The following is a 22610-nucleotide window of genomic DNA, read 5'->3' as shown; positions in this document are numbered from 1 at the left end:
AACTCCCTTCATTTGATAAGCTTGAGGAGTCTCCTTTTTCTCAATATCTAGGTAGTAAAGTTCATTCTTCTCTTTAGCATTGCCCTTCCTTGAGATTCGGTAGGAAAAACACAATAGTTAGGATAGAAAATTACAGAACAATCGCTGGTTTTTGAGAGATTATTAACTGACAACAAATTATATGACATTTTTGGCACATGAACAAAAAAAACAGTGATTTCTAGTGATATATAGACATTTCCTTTACCATGAACAGTAAGAAATAATCCATTAGTAACTTGGACCTTTTGATTACTAGAATATCAGTCGTAAGAAATAAAACAGTTTTGAGTCTTTCAACATGTGATTGGTGGCTTTTGAATCAATGATCCATGAGCTTGAATTTAAAATAGTGGTTGAAAAGAGACACTTACCAAGAATTCCATATTGGGCTAATGCATAAGAAGTAGGATTGGAGGTCACCTCATTTTTCTCATGATCTTGTGTAAAAGAACAAGTTGTTCCTTTGTAAATGAAGCTTCTTCTCAGTATTTTGAGGACTTCCTCCAGCCTTAGTAGTAGCATTGGTGGAAAAGGAAGAATCAGGGGTTGGAAGCACTTGCTCCCCTTTGAGACTTTCTATAGGCTAGAGTTGTTTACAGGATTTTGGGTAGAATTCTGATCAACCATATTTGCTGAATGCAAATACAGAAGAACAGTGATAAGCAAAATAAGACAAAGACATCTAAAAACAAGATTTTTGTGCATGGCATGGGAAGAATGAAAGAGTCAACAACAAAGGCTGCTTTGAAAAGAAAAATTAAACAAGTTACAGCAATGAAGGTTGTATATGGCTAAGCAATAAAGACTATGGATCTTGACAGTGTTAGACTTCTTGCTTTAATACCATATCGGTTTAGAAACCGACTGCAAAAATGTTACACTATTCACAATAGAGTATACATCTTTATATAGAAGAAATAATCTAAGAAAGGAAAAAAATATTAACTTCCTAAATCAGTGGTAGAAATATTTGTCAACCTAATTACAAAGTTGACTAAATCAAAAAATTCCTAAAATAGTCTTAGACTAGTCGATGACAGCTAATTAAACCCTGTAATCAAGGATGAGATCAGTGGTTGCTTTGCAATATATGCATCTTCATACATTAGAGAACAAAATACATACATAAATATACATAATTCATCTAGTACCCAATCCAACATGAATTTTCAGGTTATTCTTAACAATTTTTGGTGATTGCAGCCAATGAACAATAATGCAAGGCAGTCAAAGCAAGATGGCCCAAATATTATTAAAAGAGGTTTTCTTACTCATTTACCAGTATTCAAGTTGAATTTAAGGGGGAAAGAAAAATAAGTTTTCTATGTGCAAAATGTCATTGTTCACATCTCTTGTAAGGAGTTTGTAGTTCTTGTTTGCAACCCTAATGATGTGAGAAAGAAACATCATTCAACCACAAACTATTTTCTAGGAGCGAAAGTTAATCCAACCACAAACTATTTATGTTAGAATCCCAAATATGAGACAAGTAAAGATGACACTCCTACTTATGAAATTTTGGTCATAACATAGGTTGGGTTCCATTTCCCAACACCCATGTCTATGTCCATAGTTATATACAGCACAACATGTTTTGGAGGTTGTCAAAAACACACCAACATGTCTGCATCCTCCCTAGTTACAAAGTATACCAATGCACAAAATCTTTTCTAACAAACTCTTAACATGCTACCTATGCTTAGTATCCTCCCTACCAAAAAGCAACATAACCTTTAATAGATAAAGCAGAAAGTCAGAGGTAAAGAAAAGTTGGTATTCAATGCGTAAAATTATCTGGACATGAACAGTTCAAGCAAAGAATCTTCAAATACATTTATCAAGCCTAGCTTAAATACTTTTAGCCATTTGAAAAGAGACAATACCTGTTTTTGGTGAGGAAATCGACAATCTGATCATAAAGGATGGAGAGGCGCTCAAAGTGAACATGCCCACAAATTCGATGAAAATCAAAGTGCAGATATCTACAACAATCAGTAGATCTCGGTGAAGAAGGAAAGCAACTTAGAGAAATAAAATAAAATAAAGGTTACAGGAGGGGACGTTGTACCTTACATCATCATTAACAATATGCTGCATTGCACTGGCGAACTTTTCACTTAAGCGTCCTTCACTTCCATGCTGTTAAAAGATAAAGGTGGTTTAAGAATGAATAGCTCAAATACTACAATAACTTGTTAGTAGTAGGTCACTAGTAAGTGTAGGATGATCCACATGACACATGAACAACCCACAGAAAATATATGCACACCAACTGAGATAAAAAGATTGGAAAATTTTTGCCTAATTTAGCACAATCATATTAAAAAGTCATTCTTGGTTCTGTCAAAACTCCAGAACCTTGAGAGTGATCCTATGTGCTCCTTTCCACAATATTTTTTGCTTTATCTACACTCAAAATCTTTCTTGAAATTTTCCATACCATCTCAACTTTTACAATCTTGGATGACTTTTACCTTCCCAATGGCCCCAATGGCCCCAAAGTTTATCAAAGCATTTTGCCATTTACTGAATCTAAATTATATCCAGTGATAATAGTTTCCAAACCTGAATTTTTTACTATGGTAACCAGGAGTCAACATAAGCACTAGTTTACAAACCAAATAACCAGCAGCATATAGCTTAGCACATTACATAGTAAGATGTTATCAATCAGGATTCTTATAAAAGAATGTTGATGTCACACTACCACAGATGTCTTTGTGCTCACAGCAAGATACATCACACACATAAAAGTTCATCAAGTGACCATGTAGAGGTGCAACATAGCCTTCAAGATAACAAAATCAGATGTGTTATTCTGTAAAACCAGAAGGCATGAAAAAAACAAAAGGATATGTACCTGATTGACAAGATCAACAGCTAAAACACTCCCATATTTTTTTCTTAAATCCAAAAAATGTCGTTCAGCTACTCGAGGCTGCAGAAAGTGTTCATTGCAGTAGCCAATTAAAATATAGGAAAAGTAGCCAATTAAAGTGTAAGAAACATAAAGTGAACAATAAATCACTCCCATGAAAAGAAGAGATAACAACAACACTCACTGCTTCGTCAAGTTTCACAATCTCGAACTTAGGTTTATATGTCAAATCAACAATTTGCTCCCAAAGTAATGGAATAGACCCCCGAACCTGCAAAATGAAACCAAAAGGATTTCATATGTGTACTAAATGTGATGTAAGTCCATATCAGTTATCCACTTAAGCTAACACAGACGTTCAATTTTTAATCTTTATAAGACTTTGTCCCTTAACATTGATGCATAAGACTCCTCTTGGAATTTGGGTTTCAGATATAGAAGGGATATGGTCTACAATATTGCTGCAAAAAAGTGGATCATCTGAGAATGGCAACAAGAGTAGTTTTCATCTCACATTTATGGTCTATCAAACAGGATCTAACCTTTTATAATCATTTTTTAAATGGGTCAAGTTTAGTTTACTACAAATTTGAAAAATCCAGCAGGTTTTTCTCATTGCTACTTTTAGCAATCTGAACAAAAAAACTTAGGTTGGATTCAGAGGAGAAATTGGAGGAGAGATTTTTATTTTTTTTTCTTTTGTTTGGTTTGGGGAGTGGGGTGGTGTCTATAAATGCCTGGTTTGGGTCTCAGGAGAACATTAAGAAGCCCAAACAATGCTTGAGACACTATGTTTTTAGTAATGTAGAGAGGTTCTTCTTTTCTTTTTATCCATCATCCCCACCATTACTCCCATAAACTCATTGAAACTTAATATAACCATCTAAAAAGTGGAATTTTATAATGTTCCAAATAAAGGGATTCTCATTCCCTTCACTTCAAATCACTTGCTCATGGAATCCCCTTTTGCTAGGCAAATTTTAGATATATTATTATTTATACAGAAATACAGCCACTCCCTTTTTATTGGAGAATCACTATTCTTTTTCATATACTTTATTTTATGTACTTGTTGATTACGTTGGAATTCCTTACATCAACTTATAAATTGCAAGGTTAATTTCATTCACCTCCCCTGAGGTTTGGGCCATTAGCCACCATTAGTTTCAAATTTCATCAAATACCTCCCTTACTTTGAGTCGAAGTGGTGGTAAATGGAATTTAACAAATGAAAGGTTAGGAGAGGTATTTAACCAAATTTCAAACTAATGGTGGCTAAGCATATTTAGTTCAAATCCCAAGGAAGGTGAGTGAAATTAACCCATAAATTGCTCTATGAAACAGAGTCATTCCTCTTATTTGTCCATCAGTCGGTCACCAAAGGCACTCATGCGATCATAACACTAATTTTTCCTATGGCACCTCTATCAAATGTATCTCAGGTCAGTGACACATTCAATATCCAAATTCTAAACTTAAAGTACTCTTTTGAATATTTAGACTGTTTCAGCTTTGGTATTTCTTATTAGAAAATGAAAAAGTGAACAATAATGGCCCATAGCATAATTACATATATGCAAAAAGGCATATACCTGTACGAATGATGCTGTGTATCCATTCAACTGTACAATTTGCTCACTTTCCACAAAATTTGCAACATACCCATCAGAATCAGCTCCCCTCCTCCACATCCGAGTGCCTTCCAAGAAATACAACCTTATTATTAACAATATATACATGAAAAAAATGAGAAAAAACTATCATTTGAAATTACAGTTTAGAACCTAAAGCTGGTTTGAGTGTGTTCTCTAATGGGGCATATTGTGTTAGGGAAAGTAGGTTATCAAAACTAATGAAGTATCTTGTTCATAAAAAATTTACAAGGAACAATAAGAAACAATGATATCTCCTCATCAATAAGCATAACAAAGTACATACAAAAGGGGGGGAAAATGCAACACCTAAAAGCTGCAATATAAAGGAAATTGAATCCCACTGTGCTGGATAAATAGCAGTGTGAACAACATACTTCAACTTTTCTGCTCCTTTCTTAGTTAAATATCTGCCTTTGAGTTCTTTGATATGGAAACTTAGTGGTGAGTCAGGAAAAGCTGTTGGAAAATATATCAAACCAATAAGGTTTTGGTTTGTTATTTTAGGGTCATAAATCCCATCATCTCAAACCTCGTCATAGGAGTTTCTTCCAAAACATGTTTCAAAGTCACGATATCGGTCATCGAGCCAGCTAGTCTTGATGCGAATTGATCTCAGCATCTAACATAAGTATCAAATACTATGCAAAATGTTCTAGTCAAAAGCTCAAAAAAATTTTAAAAACAATGAAAATTATCACAAAAATGAATACTATTACATAGACTAAAAGCTAATAAAATAAACTTTTATTATATCGAAGTTGTTTAAATAGTGATAAAAATATGCATTGGAAATTGTCTATGAAAATATTAAGAATTAAAAATCTTTTTTATTTAATCACATCATGCTAAATGATTTTTGTTATTTTCAAAAAATGAAAGATGATGAATAATAGAAAGCAATTTGTTCTTGATAACAACTTTTTCTAACAAAATGTATTTTAAAATTTTTAAAATATATTTTCAACTGTTAAAAAATACAACCATTTTAAAAAGATTATCTTTAAAACAATTAACATTATTTTTCCTATCAAAAATGCTCAAAATAAAAGAATTGTAAAATAAAAAAAATTAAATATTAATTTTGTTTTATTTGGATCAACATATTTAAAAAATAAACATGTTTTTTATAGCTATATATCCATTTCCAATTTTTATATCAATATCTACATCCTATTTGTTTCATATAAATCCAAATATCCACTATCCATTTAAACATGAATATCCATCATTAATAACCCAAATTCCAATCAAATACCCATCACCCATTTCCCAAATAACTGTTAAATACCCATTCCATTCTCTGCATAAATAGTCATTCCATCTCTCAATCAAAGACAAATCAGCCATGGATGTACAAATTCATCTCTCCATTTACTCTCTAAAGTTTGAACTTAAGATAAATCAGCCATGGATGAAGATGAAAATGGAGGATCTTAAATGTTCTCCTCTGTCTCTCCTCTTCTAATCTTCCTCTTTTCCTTTTTTCTTTTTTCTTTTTTATGACTGAGGAACCTTCCATGGCCAAGCTCTTAGGACTCTCCATGGGACCCAAACCTCAGGGTACTGACTGCATTTCCATAGCTTTTCTTCTTCTCCTCTCCACCGTCAATCTCTCTAACATCATTGCCTTCTTCATTACCCAATTACTTAGTCTTAGCATCATCTCTAAGTCATCAAGCAAATAAGACTACTAAGTGAACTCCAATTCAACAGAACCCTTTTACGAGTCACAAAATATTAAACTCATTTATTGGTGAAATAGCAGGCATGGTCATAGCAAGGCATGACTTGAGGCAGATACAACTTTGTCGAGATGTATTGATCTAGGTTGAAATTTTGAACCTTGTTCTAGAACACATTTTCCTTATCAATTTGTATAAAATATACAACCCCACTTCTCCTTCCCTAATTCAAATATACAAAACCATGACCAAGACACTATTTGGAAAATTCATAGTTTTTGCATGTAGGTCTTTCTTCCATACTAGAAATATAGAGCATGTTTAATCTATTTGGCCAGGTTATGAATGCAAGTAAAACCTTATTTATCCTTCTAAAGCAAATGCTGGCTATAGCAAGATCATATCATAGCAGTATAATGGAAAGACTTCAACATCTTAATTTCTTTCCAAACCAATGTTCCATATGGAACCCAATCACAGCTCCACTATCCCCTACATAAATGATACAATTCTGCTAGTGAAAAAATGTCACTTCTGTGGGATGAATTATAATCCATCCTATTACCAAAATTGCCTCATCATGCTTTCCCTGTAGCCAATTTGGCCAATGTTGATGATCATCCCTACCCAATCAATTACTTCCCTCATGTTAAAACTACAATACTGGTGCAAGATTTACCATGTTTCCCCCCCCATGCGGGAACTAAAATAAAAAAATCATAGGGATAGTTAAGAGTTTTGCATACCAGTTCTCCTAGTGCATCTTCGTGCAATCAAGGTAACATCAATAATATCTTTTCCAATGGCTGCTTGAAAGTACTGAAAACCTGAGGTCCAGTTAAGGTTAACTCCAAACAGAATGACATATAACATACCAAGTACCATAGAACTAAAGCAGAAAATTTTTTATGCAAATCAGCTAATTTCTAAACGGTTGCTATTCTGCAACCGCTACCAAAAGCTAAAAATAACTGAGATAAGGATATTCCCTTGGATGACAGGAAGCAAGTATGGATCAAGCTGCAGATATGAGACAATAAAGATGTTCAGAAGTCAGTAAGTTGCAAACAGAAAGCAATGAAGAAAACAGAGCATGTAACAAAAGTACAATGTTAGCAACAAAAAGACCTTGTTATCGATGAGAACTTCCAACATATAGTTGTTCCAGAGAAATCTAGGGTCTGCCTGTGAAAACAACATTTCAAATACATGATGACATAAACCAAAACAAATAAATAAAAGAAAGCAAAATAACCCAACTTGGAAATCATAACAGCTAGGGAACATCTATGAGGAATGACTAATATGAACATAAAGTTTGAAACCATCAGTTGTACATAAATGCGGCGACAAACAGCAGAAATAAAGTTAGCTCCAATTCAGAACCCATTTTTCTTGGTAAAAAGACAAGTTTAGTTAGAAACTTATCTGCTGCTTCATCAAAAAGGGCTTACCTGTCTCCAAAGAGGAAGTAGCTTGGACTCATCACCCAAATCATGCAATCGTTGTGCACTGGAAAGCGGAAGCATCACAAGGTATCAATAAAGATATTTCACCATGAATGTCAAAAGAACCGGAGGAAATTGATAAAAATGCTGCAATTATATAAATATTACATGTCAAAAGTATCTAAGTGTTTTCCTTGAGTTTAACTCCAGCCATTTGTAATGCATCAATTTCAGAAATTCAAGATTCAATTGAAACTTAAAAAAGAAGATGAAAGGTTATCTTTTTTACTGCTAATTATCAGGTTCAACCTTCTGCACTACTTGTCTGATCAAACTTGAGGGAGCAATGAGGTAATCATGAGTTCATCTCTCTTCACAAGGTTTTAGAGTCATTTTTGCAGTTAGGGTCCTAGAGGTAGCAATATTTGACATGATTTTCAAATGACTCAAACATGACACAAAATTAATAGGTTTAGGTTGATTGTGATCATGGTTGTGTCATAATTATTTTTTTTTTATTGGCAAACACACAATAAGCATATATTAGCAAGGAGCCCCATAAAGCAAGCCCAAAAGCATACAGGGGGTATACAAGAGGCGCCCAAGGGCACAAAAAGAAAACGAAAATACAATACCAGCCCTCACCTAGCACCTAGCCAATCAAAAAAACCGAGTAAAGAGAGCGGACCTTCATTTACAACTGATTTAGACCACACCCAAAGATTACAAACAAAAGAATTTTTCAACCTATTCATCGATAGCTCCTCATTATCAAAAGCGATCCTATTTCTTTCCTTCCACACCGCCCAAAAGATACACAAAGGGGTTGCCTTCCACACCTTTCTGCGCTTCTTGCCCATATTAAAGCCACTCCACCCACTAAAGGTATCTCTAACCGAATAAGGCAGGACCTAAGTAACACCAAAAAGAGCAAATAATAATTCCCATAACACTGTATCATAATTATGGTTGTGTCATAATTATATAAGATGCATAATCTGCTTGGTACTGATCAAAATAATCTGCTTAGTAAGTATCATGCTGGGTTGAAATGTATCATGTTTGGGTTAAGGGCTTCAGCCTAACTAACCCCTTTACTTACCATATTAACCTGACACATTTATGACCCAAGACCAATACTACCCATTTATCCATATAATTTCAAATATTTTTACAAATTTTAGATATAAAACAAACAAATTAAATAAGTGAAATGATTTAAAACATCGAGCTAAAAAGTACTTTTCTAGAGAAAAGAAAATCCTAACCATCTTATAGTATTTCATGCCCAAACAGCTCTTCTTCACCCAAATCATTGTGTTCTTCTCTCAAGAATCCTTTATCTCCATTAATTTTTCGTTCCACATCCCACATCTCTCCAAGATCTCCTAATATTTGTCAGCTTAAAAGGCAATATGGAAAACTGAAAACTCTTCCCTCTCTCTATATCTTTGAATCCTCAGGGATTTGTGATTTGGAATCACAATTTTGAAGCTATGAACATTGCTTTTAATTTTATTTTTATTTTATTTGTTTTATGAGAAAATAAACTAGGTGAGGTGGAGAACTTGGAAAATTTGAAAAGTGGGTTAGCTTCCAACCACTTATTTGGAGCTTCCTTTAAGTGCCTCTCTTAACTCTTTGGTGGCTTAGGACAAGTGGAAAAGAGGTTTAGTAAAAGATTGGCAATGTGGAAAAAATAATATATTTCCAAAAGGGGTAGACTTACTTTGATTCGGAGCGCTTTAAATAGCTTGTCTATCTACTTCATGTCATTGTTTTGGATGTCAGGGATAGTGAATTTGAGGTTAGAGCAAATTTAAAGGGACTTCCTATGGGGTGGTGGGTCTTTAGAGAGAAAGTCGCATTTAGTGAACTATGCTACAATTTGTTTAGATAAGAGAAAGGGGGGACTAGGAGTTAGGCGTCTCTCCTCACTCAACAAGGCCCTACTTTGAAATGGAACTAGTGCTTTGCAACAGAAATGGGGGTTTTCTAAGGCAGGTTGTCTATGGTAAATATAGGGAGGTTGAAGAACGGTAGTCTTCTAAGGAAGTGAGAGATGTGTATGAGGTTAGGTTACGAAAGGCCATACAGAGATTGAGGGAGATCATCAATAGTAGAGTCTCATTCTCTATGGGTAATGGGAGAAAGGTAAAGTTTTGAAAGGATATTTGGTGTAGAGATGAGCCTTTTAGAGTTTTTTTTTTTCCTTCCTTATTTTCCATAACTAGCTCAAAAGAGGTATGGGTGGTGGACTTGTGGATTCAATCAGGTGAAAAGGTATTTGGACTCCTAGATTCTCTAGGTGTCTTAATGATTGAGAGATTAAGGTTGAGGGGTGTTTTTCTTGATGAGGCTGCAAGATAAGGTGGTGAATAGGGAATGAGAGGATAAGGTGATTTGGTTGAAGACGAAAGGTTGGAACCTTCTCTGTTAAGTCTCTTTATTCTAGAGCTTAGAAGATCGATACCTTTTCCGGTAAGAGTTGTTGGGAATGTGTGGATTCCACCTAAGGCGAGTTTTTTTGTTTGGGAGGCGTCTTAGGGAAAATCTTTGACTCTAGATCAACTTCAAAGGAAAGAGTGGTCATTGACTAATAGATGTTTCCTTTGACATATCCAAGAGGAGTCAATTGACCACATTCTGCTACATTGCAACAAGGTGAGGATTTCATGGCAGCTTTTCTTTTCCCTTTGTGGCGTTTTTTTAGTACCTTCCTTTGTATAAGAGACTATGTTAGGCTGGTAAGGCTCCTTTGTTGAAAGAAAACAGAAAAAAGTGTGGGGTACAAACCCTTTGTGCCTCTTTTTGACAATTTGGAAGAAGCAAAATAGAAGATCTTTTGATGACAAGGAGTTTCCTGACCAAAGTCTCAAAAACTTGTTTCTTTGTAACTTGTTGTCTTGGACCAAGTTGTATATAATTGAAAGACCAATGTCCTTATTCGACTTCATTGATTGGTTAGGTTATCATTGAGGGAGGGAGTAGTTTATTGTTTTCTCTTGTTTTTTTTTTTTTTTTTTTTTTGGTCTTTTGGCGACCATTGTATACATCATGTGTACTTTGGTTTGCCCTTTTTGGCACTTTATTAATATTTTTTTATGGATAAAAAAGAGAATATTATAAAGAGGAATGCCAAAAAAAAAGGAAAATAACCTAGATTTAAATAGTTTTTTGTTGTTCTTGAATGTAAACATGCTGAAAATGGAAAACAAAAACTTATTGTCAAATCCATTAGGATGTCTCTTTTTTGTCCATGTTTGGTTGCCAAGATACGATGAAAGTTATTTTTTCATTATTGATAAAATAGGAAAAAGGATAAAAATGTTTTCATTGTTCTTGAAAATGTTTAAACCATGTTTAATTACTGAGAATGCATAGTTTCCTTTTTTTTCATGTTTCAACTATATCTAGATGATAACAAAATGCAAGGACATTTCTTTATGGTTCTTGAAAATGTTTGGAACATGTTGTGTTTGGATGTTGAGAAAATGTGGGAAAGAAAAGTAAAGATCATTTGATAAAAATTTAAGATTGATTTTTTAACGAAATTTGATATCTTAATTACTAGACAAGTTACAAGGGTTGTGTTCATGTTACCTATTTAATAAACAGATCAGGTTTGGGTTTGCATTTTCAACATGATTGTGACTGATGTCTTGCTGGGATTAACCCATTTTATATACTCGTGCTTCAACATGATAAGAACACAACCCATGAAGACAGATTGCCAACCCTAGGTTAGACTAACCTCTAACAAGATGAAGTTAGGTTAGCCTACTACAGTACAGACAATCACTAGACCACCTAAGTGAAGCAGATGATTGACTAGGTACTTCAGGAAAGCACAAGCAACCACCTGGTTGGGTGATCACTTGCTACTTTAAAAAGCATTATTCAAATTTTCCACACTGCTTTCCAAGAATAGTCTCAACAATTCAAATTCTCCACTACTGCTTTCCAAGGACAGTCTCAACTGTTCAAGGCTTATAACCTTAACAGTAGGTTTACCTATCTACCAACTGGTTATTGGAAAGCTCCTGTCCCAACACCAACTGGCATCTGAAGAATGGTCAGGCTCCTCTCCTGCCACCAAATAGCATCCTAAAATTAAGCATCGATTCATAGAGGGATAACTTGAGGCTGAGTGCCAGTCTCTAATAAACTCAAACCTTGATGGATCATAATTTGATCCATAAACCAGACTCCAAAGAGCTGTGATAAGGCTTTCAGGCTCTGGTTCTGGTTTTGGTCAATTTCAAGGCTTACACTACTTAATACCTTACAAGACGTTCAATCATGATAGAAGGGCGATAAGAAAGTAATCTAAAGCTTTAGTGAACTATATGTACCAAAGAACAATGTAGACCCTTTAAGATCAGTCAATCACCAAAGTGCTAGACCCAGGCAACCAGCTACCAGCCACCTTGGTCGGGACTCAGGAAGCATGTTGACAACACACATGCATGCAAGCAGGACACACAAACACATACATACAAAGAAGAAAATGCTATTGAGCTGGGATAAATAAGTCACCTCAGAGTTAAATTTGTGTCATACGAAAAAAACAGACCAGAAGCCCTCTCTGCTACATTTATAAGGCCAGAAAACTCACCCTCCATCTTTTTCTGCCAAATTGGTAAAAGAAAATAAAAAGTTCAAAACAGCAAGAACTGCTGTAGGTAAGAAACAAAAATACACCCATAGAAGGTTTACCTGTTCTGCAGTGGAATTTTTGAGAGAATGATCACATGGAAGAACCTTCAGGGATGAAACTTTGAAGATAGGATGCCCCAAGTAAGACCCAACACATTCACGTTCTGTTATAACTAATAAATATGATCCTAAAAGCATGCAAGAATGTAAAGAAATCAATTCATGTACATGGACAAACTGCAAAGCCAGTGATGAAAAGAATTATGGAACTGTAGCTCAGCCTTGGAACAAAAAATGCTCGCATAACATGTAATAACTAATAAAGTATAGCATATAAATATTGTGGAAAATCTGACTCTCAGCACAAAAAATTTCCTAAAAACTGTTGTCTACAATTTATCTCCATTTACTAAATGCATATAACATATGACCTCATGGCACCATAAAAGCATAGAGAATAAGGCATCAGCATTGCAGTTGTAATTTATAAATATCATAAAAGTGCAACAAAGTTTTAGGTGTTTAGTAAAAGACGATCTTGCCTGCCAAGAGCTTTAGCATCCCAATTACACCAAAAATTGTCCTAATTTTAGGAACCTGAACAGAGTTGGATTGCTGAAGCTCGTCTATAAGAAGAAAAAACACATCAATTAAAAATAAAAAATTTACCAAGTCAACAAAAGAACAATGATATAGAAACCAAATTCGTAATATACAAGATAAAAGCATGTCAAACAAATAGTTAAATAAGGCATCCAACCAATCAGTTTCATTGACCCATCCTCTCTACTGATTGCCAAACAGGAACCAGAAGAGCCATTAGTGGGCTCAACAATGTACTGGTCTGGAAATTCCCAAAGCCGCATCCTTGTATAGAGCTTTTGTTCAGAATCAGCCTTCACCATCATAATTGGAATCCAAATCACTGAGAACCACAAACATAATAACCACAGTATTCAGATCGATTATTTTAAGAAGACAGTAGGAGAAGACAATGACTCAAGCACACGAAAAAATTAAACACGGAGAATTTAATATGTGAATACAACTAACTAATTAAAAGAAATAATCAAATAAGACTAGAGACTCTGAGCAAAAAATGAAAAAGTGGAAGGTAGTCGTCACATATTCAGCCCTAGTAAGAAACTAATCCTGATGCATAGATGGATGAATATATGAATCCCCCTTGATATTTGTTTTCTGGCATTTTCTTTTTCTTCTTAAATCCTTGGAAGAATCCTCAGCATTCTGATGCATTTTTTTCTTAATAAAAATCTATTTCTTAGGTATAAATTTTTTATTAAAAAAAACACACACATACTATCTTCCAAAACATTAATTTGTTTAAAAAAATGTTTTATATCAGAAGGGCTTTGTAAAAGCTCCATTTAAGACATTTCTGAGTGAAAATAACTTACAGAAAATAAATCTGGTAATTGATCTCCCTGGTGTACATTTCATTGCTTCTAACTTTCAGTTGTTCTTAAATTAGTGACTTGTGTTACAATTAAAGAATAAAAACTAAAAATAATTTCCATAATTAGTTTATGGAAAAATGATTGAGTGGAAGGAAAATTGGTATAAATATCAGATATAGATTACAAGAATAGATTATTAATCACTCGACTCAACAAAACCTTTATCCCCATTACTAGGTGCCACGTACACCAATCCTACTAGGCAAATCAATTCTATACAGGCCTTTGAATTCCGAACCAGATACTAAATAAAAATGGAAAGGAAATGTATCATATCTATCAATACAGCCTAGTTTATAATTCCAGATTCGGATAGCTGTCCAAAGTTTTGTCTTTTTAGACATATTTACAGTCTCAGATTATCTTCGTTTCACGTACGCCCAATACGCATTCAACTGTCTACCTAAGCATTACACAAAGAAGAATGATGACATTTTATCTTTGATATTTCACAAAAACAACAACATAAAAATAAATAAAATTTAAAATTTAAAAAAAAAAAATCTCTGTTTGGTTCCCGATAAACTCAAGGAAAAAGAAAAATACAAAACCTTAAATTCAGCGTTTCATGCTGTTCTAGTCCAGGAAACTTAAAAACTTTTTGGACTAAAGTCAAACTAGTAGTAATACGCTTAATTGAGCGGAAACATTCGTTAGATCTCCAAGAATGGAAAAACTAAGATTCAATCAGTTTTCCAGCATTTTCTGGGGAACCAAAGGAAAACGATAGAGGAAGAAGCAAAAGGAGGCGGAAGAGTTACCTGACCAGAGATCTCAGCGGAAGGCGAAGTGTGAGATCCAGAAGTAATGAACCGCAGAGAGGCTTGACAGAAAGCTTTTGTCGTGGCGAGGGAAACTGGAAACCAAGGGCGCGATTGGGAGGCTCCTGATTAGGGAAGTGAACCAGGTCAGTAGCCAATATTGCTCCCGTTATGTTTCTTTAGATCACGCAATTTTTGGGCGGAGATATTAACTGTTTTCTCCCTAACCGAATACCGGATCACTCGTGTCCCGGACTCCCTGTCCAAAGCCAAGCAGATTTTGTGGTGTTCTGCTTCTTGTTTTACATGTTACCCCTTCATCAACCCTGCTCACATCCTCATATATAGCCTTCTTGGGCCCGTAAACTAAATGCATTCTTTGTAATTAATTTGGGGATTTTTTTGCTTTTATGATGCTAGTGTTAAATTGTGTTCAAAACTTTCAATTTTATTGAGAGTAAAGTTATATGTTTATAAAAGTAACGTTTGTTTAGCTGGCAAGATAAAATAGGATATGATATGTATATCTTATGATATCATATCCAATTTGATAAAAATATATATATATATATTTCAATATATGGTTTGAATGGGATATGATATTTTTCAATATACATGTCTTATGAAAATAATATTTTAAGATAATATAATCGAATATTATATTTTATTTATGAAACGAATAAAAAAATAATATGAAAATACATATTATTTTCAATATTTAAAATAAAATTTTAGTTTATGTTTAACGATATTAGCAATTAAAATATTTAAATTTTATAAATAAAATTTTTTATATTTTTATTATTTAATATATAAAAATAATTTATATATTATATATTATCATTATTTTATAAATATTTTTTTAGTTTTTCATTTTTAACCATAAATTTAATTTATAAAAAAAAATTATCTTGTAAAATGATTATATAAATAAATAAATAATAAATTTATAATACATGAGATATGCATATTCTATTTACATATCTCATATAAAAGGAATAAAAAAAATGAATAATATATTTCACCACTTATTATATTTGATTAGAGATTGGATAGAATAAGTTAACATGATAACCTATCATATCGCATCATCAATCAAACATAGGATAAAATGTAATATTTTATATTTTATTCTATGAACAATCAAATATGGCTTAATTTTATTTAAAAAATTTATGACTTAATATGAATGGCATGAAAATTTTATGTTTTGTAAAAGCCAGGAATTTTGTATATTTAATAGAACTTTCGTGGTACCAATATTATCATTTTAAAAAAATATGACTTTGACTAAGTGTATATTTAGTAGTAATTTTAGAAAAAATTTATAATATTTTTAATATTTGAATGATAAAATTTTTCAAATGTTAAAAATATTTGAAGTGTTTTCTAAAATTACTGTCAAATGGGCTTTAAGAGCCCTTTTAATAGTAATTCTAAAATCAAATATAAATATCAATCATAACCTTTAAAAATTGAGATCTTTGACAAAAAAGGCGAAGGTATTCCATAAAAGAAATAAACCATGTCACTCACAAGTCACAAGGCATATAGTTGGCGTATATGAAGTCGTGTAAAGCATTATCCCCCCCTCCTGTCGTTCTTTATAAAAGGAAATATTTTGAGTAATGAGATGAGGAAATGTCAAAAGGTGATTGCTTTGGGAACCTTCCGATGAAAGATGTTGGCAAACAGAGAGGTGGAACGCATGTTCTCAAGCACGCTACATGCAGAAATGTTCAATGCCAACTGGATCTGGGGCCATGATGTCAAGCAACAGGGGCTTCATGTGCTTGCCAGCTTGTTGTGAAAGCCAGGGTGATGCAAGGATTAAAAGTGTAATTTTCCCAACAAGGATGTCGCATTAGCATATCAAAAATAAAAGAAGAAAAGAAGAAGAAATTGTCATGTCGTGACAAATAAAATTGCATGCCATTACACATATTGTACAGCGCCTTCAACCGTAGGATTTGTCTGGCTCGTACATTATTTTACAACACGTCATACTTAGACATCAGTCAAAATATTACACTTATTATAGAGGACCTTCAGATTTCTTGACTCGCACATTATTTTATAGTACAAAGAAACTAACGTCATATTTTGACTGATGAACACCCTTGCTTGCTGCAGCTTCTTCTCAAGGTTTCGCCTTCAATACTTAGGCTTGACATTAAGACGAGAAGCAAGCTTCTGACCCAGAGACCTGTCAGCCTGTACCCATCCCAACAATCCAAACACAAAATGCATTAATATTACCTACATTCATGTTAAATGGCTCTACTCCATCTGCATTTAATGGTTGGTGTGACACAAGGACTATAAACCTACGAGTGTAATATCATAACTGCGGATGATTAAGATGCCAAATCAAGATTTAAAGTATGAAATGACTTATGGTTGTGCAGCATATACAAGTTTTGTACAGTAGAAAATTAATCAGTATCTACACAGAAGGATTGGAGTTCCACCTGAGACCAATATGAAATCCAGATACTGCGGATCTCATAGGTGACCCTTGGATCAGACAAGGTCTCAACCCATCTGTTGATGAAACGCTCTTGCCTAAAAGGAAGATAAAAATAAGAAACAAAACAAATTGTATTAAAGGAGAACTAGTTAAAAAGATGCTCCGTCGTAAAATTCAAGTAAATTTGAAAACCAAGGATATACCTGTCCGGTGCAAATGAACGGTATCTCTCACCAGGCTGCTTGAAATTGTTCTCCTTCTCAATGACGACCTGTGATGTTGAAAACAAATATTAGCGCATGGCCATCATCATAATAAATTTAACTTGTTCATAAGCACAAGTTAAACTGCTCCAATCATCTAAAGAACAAAAAGATCCAGACACCACTGGTTCAGAGACTGAACATTTAGAATGAAAAGAAACCAGCATTTGAATCAATTTGGTCCAAGAAAAATCATGACCATTCAGGCAAACTGGTAGGATACTGCAACTCAATTGGAATCCAAGTGGACTCCTTTTCTAGTTCAACTTCTAAGCCAGCTTCAAATATGGAAGATAATGCAGAAAAAGCAAACCTTCTCACGCTTGCCATGGCAAATAGTAGAAGGAATAGGGAATGTCTCCGCATGACGAACAGGATCAAACCTTGAAGGGAAGTAGTCGACCTAAGAAACACCATTCATCAGAAAAATAACCCACAGGCAACATAAAATAGTCCGCCACCTTCAGAGAGAGAAAGAGAGAGAGAGAGAGAGAGAGAACCTCCTCATCCCTGTGCATGAAATTCATGGAACCGTCATGGTGATTGTTGTGAAAAGCACACTTGGGTGCATTTACTGGAAGCTGCAGATAGTTCGGTCCAAGGCGGTGCCTCTGAGTATCAGAATAGGCAAAGATTCTACCTTGGAGCATTTTATCATTTGTGTAATATATACCAGGTACAACAAGAGCTGGGTTGAAGGCAAGCATCTCATTCTCAGCAAAGAAATTATCTATATTCTTGTTTAATACCAACCGGCCCACTGGCTGCAAGGGCAAGATATCCTCAGGCCAAGTCTTGGTAACATCAAGTGGATCAAAGTCAAACTTGTCTTCATGTTCAGGATCCATCGTCTGGATGAAAAGCTTCCACTCAGGATAGTTTCCAGCCTTGATCGAGTCATAGAGATCCTGAGTAGCATGACTGTGGTTAGTTCCTCCTACTCTTATGGCTTCATCCTCCAACAAACACTTGACTCCACACGTGGGTTTCCAGTGGAACTTCACATAATTTGCCTTCCCAGCCTTGTTGATTAGAGTGAAGGTGTGAACACCAAAGCCTTCCATGTGCCTATAGTCCTGTGGGACACCCACATCATCGAAGAGGAAGGCAAATGTGCTCAAGCTTTCTGGATGGTAGGACAAGAAGTCAACAACTCTCCAATACTCCTGGATATGGGACTTCGGATTGGGTTTAAAAGCATGGATCACATCAGGGAACTTCATTGCATCACGAATAAAGAAGACTGGGAAATTGTTTCCCACCATATCAAAATTGCCCTGATGCCAACAAGGTTTAAGATTGAGCAAATTAGTAAGTTATTTCCTTTCAAATGCATCAAATAATTAACTACTCAGATTTTTATGATGGAAACCTCATTAAGAAATACACAATTCCATCTTTCAAATAACTCAAACAAAAGAAGAACAGATTCCATGCATACAGCTTGCCTATATGAAAATACACACACAAAGTTCAGTCTCTACCAGTCCATAGTGGCATGCATCAATTAGAGTATCTTCTCTCTCCCTCTCTCTTTGAGAAAACACACAACCAACATGTACAAAGAGTACAACTAAGATATCATCAAACAACATGGACATTGGTTACAAAGTTCTCTTCAGCAACAGACATGAGACCTGAGGACGCATACTGTAAAAATGCAGAATGACATGCCTTCCAAGCACACATTTCCTTCATGGAACCATAAACACAAGAATTTAAAAACAACAGTCTAATGCATATAAATTGGCAAAAAACACCCTGTTTATATAAATAACCTCCAAATATAAAACCTTTGTCTGAGCATTGAGGTTGCAATTATGTAACGGAATGAGTTTTCAAGGACTCACTTAAAAATTTATGGAGTGATTGAAAAATGAAGCTCTTTTTGAGAATTTGTAATTGAAAAACTTGAAAAGCCAACTGGAAAGACTCCTTAATGAGAGAAGAATTACTTATTAAGCTAGTTCAGTTACCTCTCTAGTATAGAACTTCACAGCAAAACCTCGAGGGTCCCTTATGGTCTCAGGGCTGCCACGCTCGTGGATAACAGTGGAAAACCTAACAATAACTGGAGTCTGCACTCCAGGGGCACGAAGGAAATCAGCACATGTGAGGTCAGAGACATCGTGAGTGACCTCAAAAAACCCTTTAGCACTAGCTCCTCTAGCATGGACCACACGTTCTGGAATGCGTTCTCTTTGAAAATTTGCAAGCTTCTCCACCAAATGATAATCCTCAAGAAGAACTGGTCCTGTAAAAAAAAGTGTGCAAAACTCTTAGTTTGTGCTTAAAAAATGGCATTTCTGATTATATATTGAAATTTTCTATAATAAGGGCATTTCTGATCATATATTGAAATTTTCTATAACAAATCGGATGGGCCGGTCCAACAGGTTGGACCGCTAATAGGAGCCTAATCCAGTCCAGTTCGCCCTTTGAGTCGGGGAACCAATTGAACCTTATCGGTTTGAGCCTGGGTATTCTCTTTAATTTCCTAATAAAACAGGCCTATGATTGGGCTGGGCCTCTTGCCTCATTATGGATGAGCTGGGACCCCATTATTTGACAATATAAAGCCTCTAATATGTCCATCAGATTTTGATGCGGGACTAAACTGATGGGACAGTGAAGAAAAATTCATGTGGAAAAAGGATGCAAGATAAGGATTTGAACAAACAACCTGGAGGTTAAATCACAAGCCTAATTCCACTCTGTTGTGCCCATCTAAAAACATCACCGATCCAACTGCGGGTGGATCACCGGTACCGATCCAACTACGGGTGGACCATCGGTACCGATCCACCTACGGGTGGACCATCGGTATCGATCCACCTACGGGTGGACCATCGGTATCGATCCACCTACGGGTGGACCACCGATACCAATCCAATTGCGACTAGACCACCATTCCGATCCAACTGCAGCTAGACCACCATACCGATCCAACAGCGGTTGGACCACCATACCAACAGCGATTGGACCACCGATTCATGTTTTAAATGCATTTTTGAAAAATTGACATTCGAGCTAGAACTTCAAAAATGATCTAAACTAAAAATCCAAAGGAACTAGAAAGGAAGTAAAATTTAATAACTTTCAATAAATTTCTTCACATTTAAATATCATATATGTTTTATTTAATAAAATGGTAAAATATTATAACATCTATCTATTCGATTTATTAATATTAAAGATAAAAAAATAAAATATTAGTTATTTTTAATTTCTTTATATATATTTTAAAATTTTAATAATTATTTTAATTTTAATAATATATAAATTATACATTTATGACATCACCGATCCAACTGCAGGTGGACCATCAGTACCAATCCAACTACGGCCAGACCATCGATAGAGATCCAAATGCGGCTGGACCATCGATACAGATCCAAATGCGATCAGACCACCAATACTGATCCAAAAATGATCTAAACTAAAAATCCAAAGGAACTAGAAAGGAAGTAAAATTTAATAACTTTCAATAAATTTCTTCACATTTAAATATCATATATGTTTTATTTAATAAAATGGTAAAATATTATAACATCTATCTATTCGATTTATTAATATTAAAGATAAAAAATAAAATATTAGTTATTTTTAATTTCTTTATATATATTTTAAAAAATTTATAAATATTTTAATTTTAATAATATATAAATTATACATTTATAACATCACCAATCCAACTGCAGGTGGACCACCAGTACCAATCCAAGCCAGACCATCAGTATAGATCCAAATGCGGCTTGACCATCAGTACAGACCGCATTAAATGCGGTCGGACCATCGGTATCGATCCAAATGCGATTAGACCACCGATACTGATCCAACTACGATTGGACCATCGATTCATATTTTAAATGCATTTTTTGTAAAATTGGCATCCAAGTTAGAACTTCAAAAATAATCTAAACTAAAAATCCAAAGAACTAAAAAGGAAGTAAAATTAAATAACTTTCAATAAATTTATTTGGATTTAAATATTATATATGTTTTATTTAATAAAATGTTAAAATATTGATACATCTATCTATTTAATTTATTAATATTAAAATAAAAAATAAAATATTAGTGATTTTTAATTTCTTTATATATATTTTTTTAAAATTATAAATATTTTAATTTTAATAATATATAAATTATATATTTACGAGACCACCAGTACGGATCCAACTGAGATCGAACCATCAGCATGGATCCAACTGCGGCCGAACACCATACCGATCCAACTACGGTCCGACCACCATACCGATCCAACTGCGGTCGGACCATCGATTCATATATTAAATGCATTTTTGTAAAATTGACATCCGAGTTAGAACTTCAAAAATAATCTAAACTAAAAATCCAAAGGAACGAGAAAGGAAGGTGATATATGCTGTACAAACAGGTGATGTGGACAAAATGCATATACACAGATGATCATGAAACCAGATAGGGCCAGTAAATGAAAAGCTATAGCCTAAATTTCAATCTTCTAATTGTGGGAAGCTATTTGCCTCCAGATGAACTTGTAGAAAGGAACGTACTGGAATGTTCTCTGCATCTTGAGAAGGAATCCATGACGGTGAAGTACCACCCAGATCAACCAAAAAAGTACACAAAATTTATGGAATACCAACAACTACATGTACAGAGTTATGGACAACTATACCTCTTGATCCAACGGTGAGCGACGAGTCATTGTTGTAAACAGGCGCACCAGCATTTGTGGTGAAGTAAGGAGAATTATAGGCGCTTGAAGGACGATACTGCACCAAATAAGGAAAGAAAATATAATCAGCTTGAATTCTGCGTGCTTTAAAAAAAGAAAAGCCTGAAAAATCTAGCATCAAAGTTTCCTTTTTCTTTCATTTTCCTCCGATTTCTCAGCAACCAAAGAAAAAGATCGGATGAAAAGCAAACAGGTTGGAGAGAGATGAGAGCAGATGGGTACCTTGTAAGGATCCATTGTGATCAGCTGCGTTGATGAGGCAGGGTCTCTGAAAATCGGATGAGCAGAGAGCTCACTCCCCTCGTCTATTTATTTCCATTTTTCACTGGAGAGACGCGTGTGGACGACTCGTGTGGATACGCGTGGCCAACACGAAACATTATTTTAAAATATCTATCTATTTTAAGGCTCTCTCTAGCAGACACAATTCAACGCAATGGGATATGATAAGATCTCCACGTTAGCCACTAGATGCTAAACGATGAAATATGATGGGACTCATCGTTATCTTTACGTAGAAAATGTATACACATGATATGTATTATAAATTT

General features: G+C 34.6%; 2 protein-coding genes across 3 annotated transcripts in view; both read right to left on the bottom strand.

The window, feature by feature from the left end:
* Positions 1-14979, bottom strand: part of LOC100248745 (phosphoinositide phosphatase SAC6) — a 39254-nt gene extending 24275 nt beyond the window's left edge. The window contains exons 1-15 of one of the 2 annotated variants that reach the window (XM_059736509.1): positions 14817-14962; positions 14604-14728; positions 13125-13289; positions 12907-12990; positions 12425-12552; positions 12245-12336; positions 7712-7769; positions 7386-7442; positions 7244-7277; positions 7004-7084; positions 4513-4619; positions 3105-3191; positions 2903-2980; positions 2111-2181; positions 1926-2024 (exon numbers count right to left, since the gene is read on the bottom strand). In XM_059736509.1, coding sequence (XP_059592492.1) covers positions 1926-2024; positions 2111-2181; positions 2903-2980; positions 3105-3191; positions 4513-4619; positions 7004-7084; positions 7244-7277; positions 7386-7442; positions 7712-7769; positions 12245-12336; positions 12425-12552; positions 12907-12990; positions 13125-13272 — 1124 coding nt within the window. In that variant the 5' untranslated portion in view covers positions 13273-13289; positions 14604-14728; positions 14817-14962. Of the gene's footprint in view, positions 1-1925; positions 2025-2110; positions 2182-2902; positions 2981-3104; positions 3192-4512; positions 4620-7003; positions 7085-7243; positions 7278-7385; positions 7443-7711; positions 7770-12244; positions 12337-12424; positions 12553-12906; positions 12991-13124; positions 13290-14603 lie in introns of both variants that reach the window. The other variant, XM_059736508.1, reaches the window with a different exon arrangement.
* A 1532-nt stretch (positions 14980-16511) lies between these two features.
* GCAT (catalase) lies at positions 16512-22320 on the bottom strand (the record flags this gene model as incomplete). Its single annotated transcript, NM_001281169.1, is given in 8 exon segments — positions 16512-16817; positions 17075-17168; positions 17277-17344; positions 17650-17739; positions 17837-18613; positions 19313-19590; positions 22000-22096; positions 22282-22320. Coding segments are annotated over 8 exon segments (1479 nt in total). The 3' UTR covers positions 16512-16757.
* Between the last annotated feature and the right edge of the window lie 290 nt (positions 22321-22610).

This window comes from Vitis vinifera, chromosome 4 (genome assembly GCF_030704535.1).
Source record: "Vitis vinifera cultivar Pinot Noir 40024 chromosome 4, ASM3070453v1".
NCBI classification, from domain to species: Eukaryota; Viridiplantae; Streptophyta; class Magnoliopsida; order Vitales; family Vitaceae; genus Vitis; species Vitis vinifera.
The sequence above is the reverse complement of the archived record's forward strand: the minus strand, read 5'-3'. Positions and strand labels throughout refer to the sequence as shown.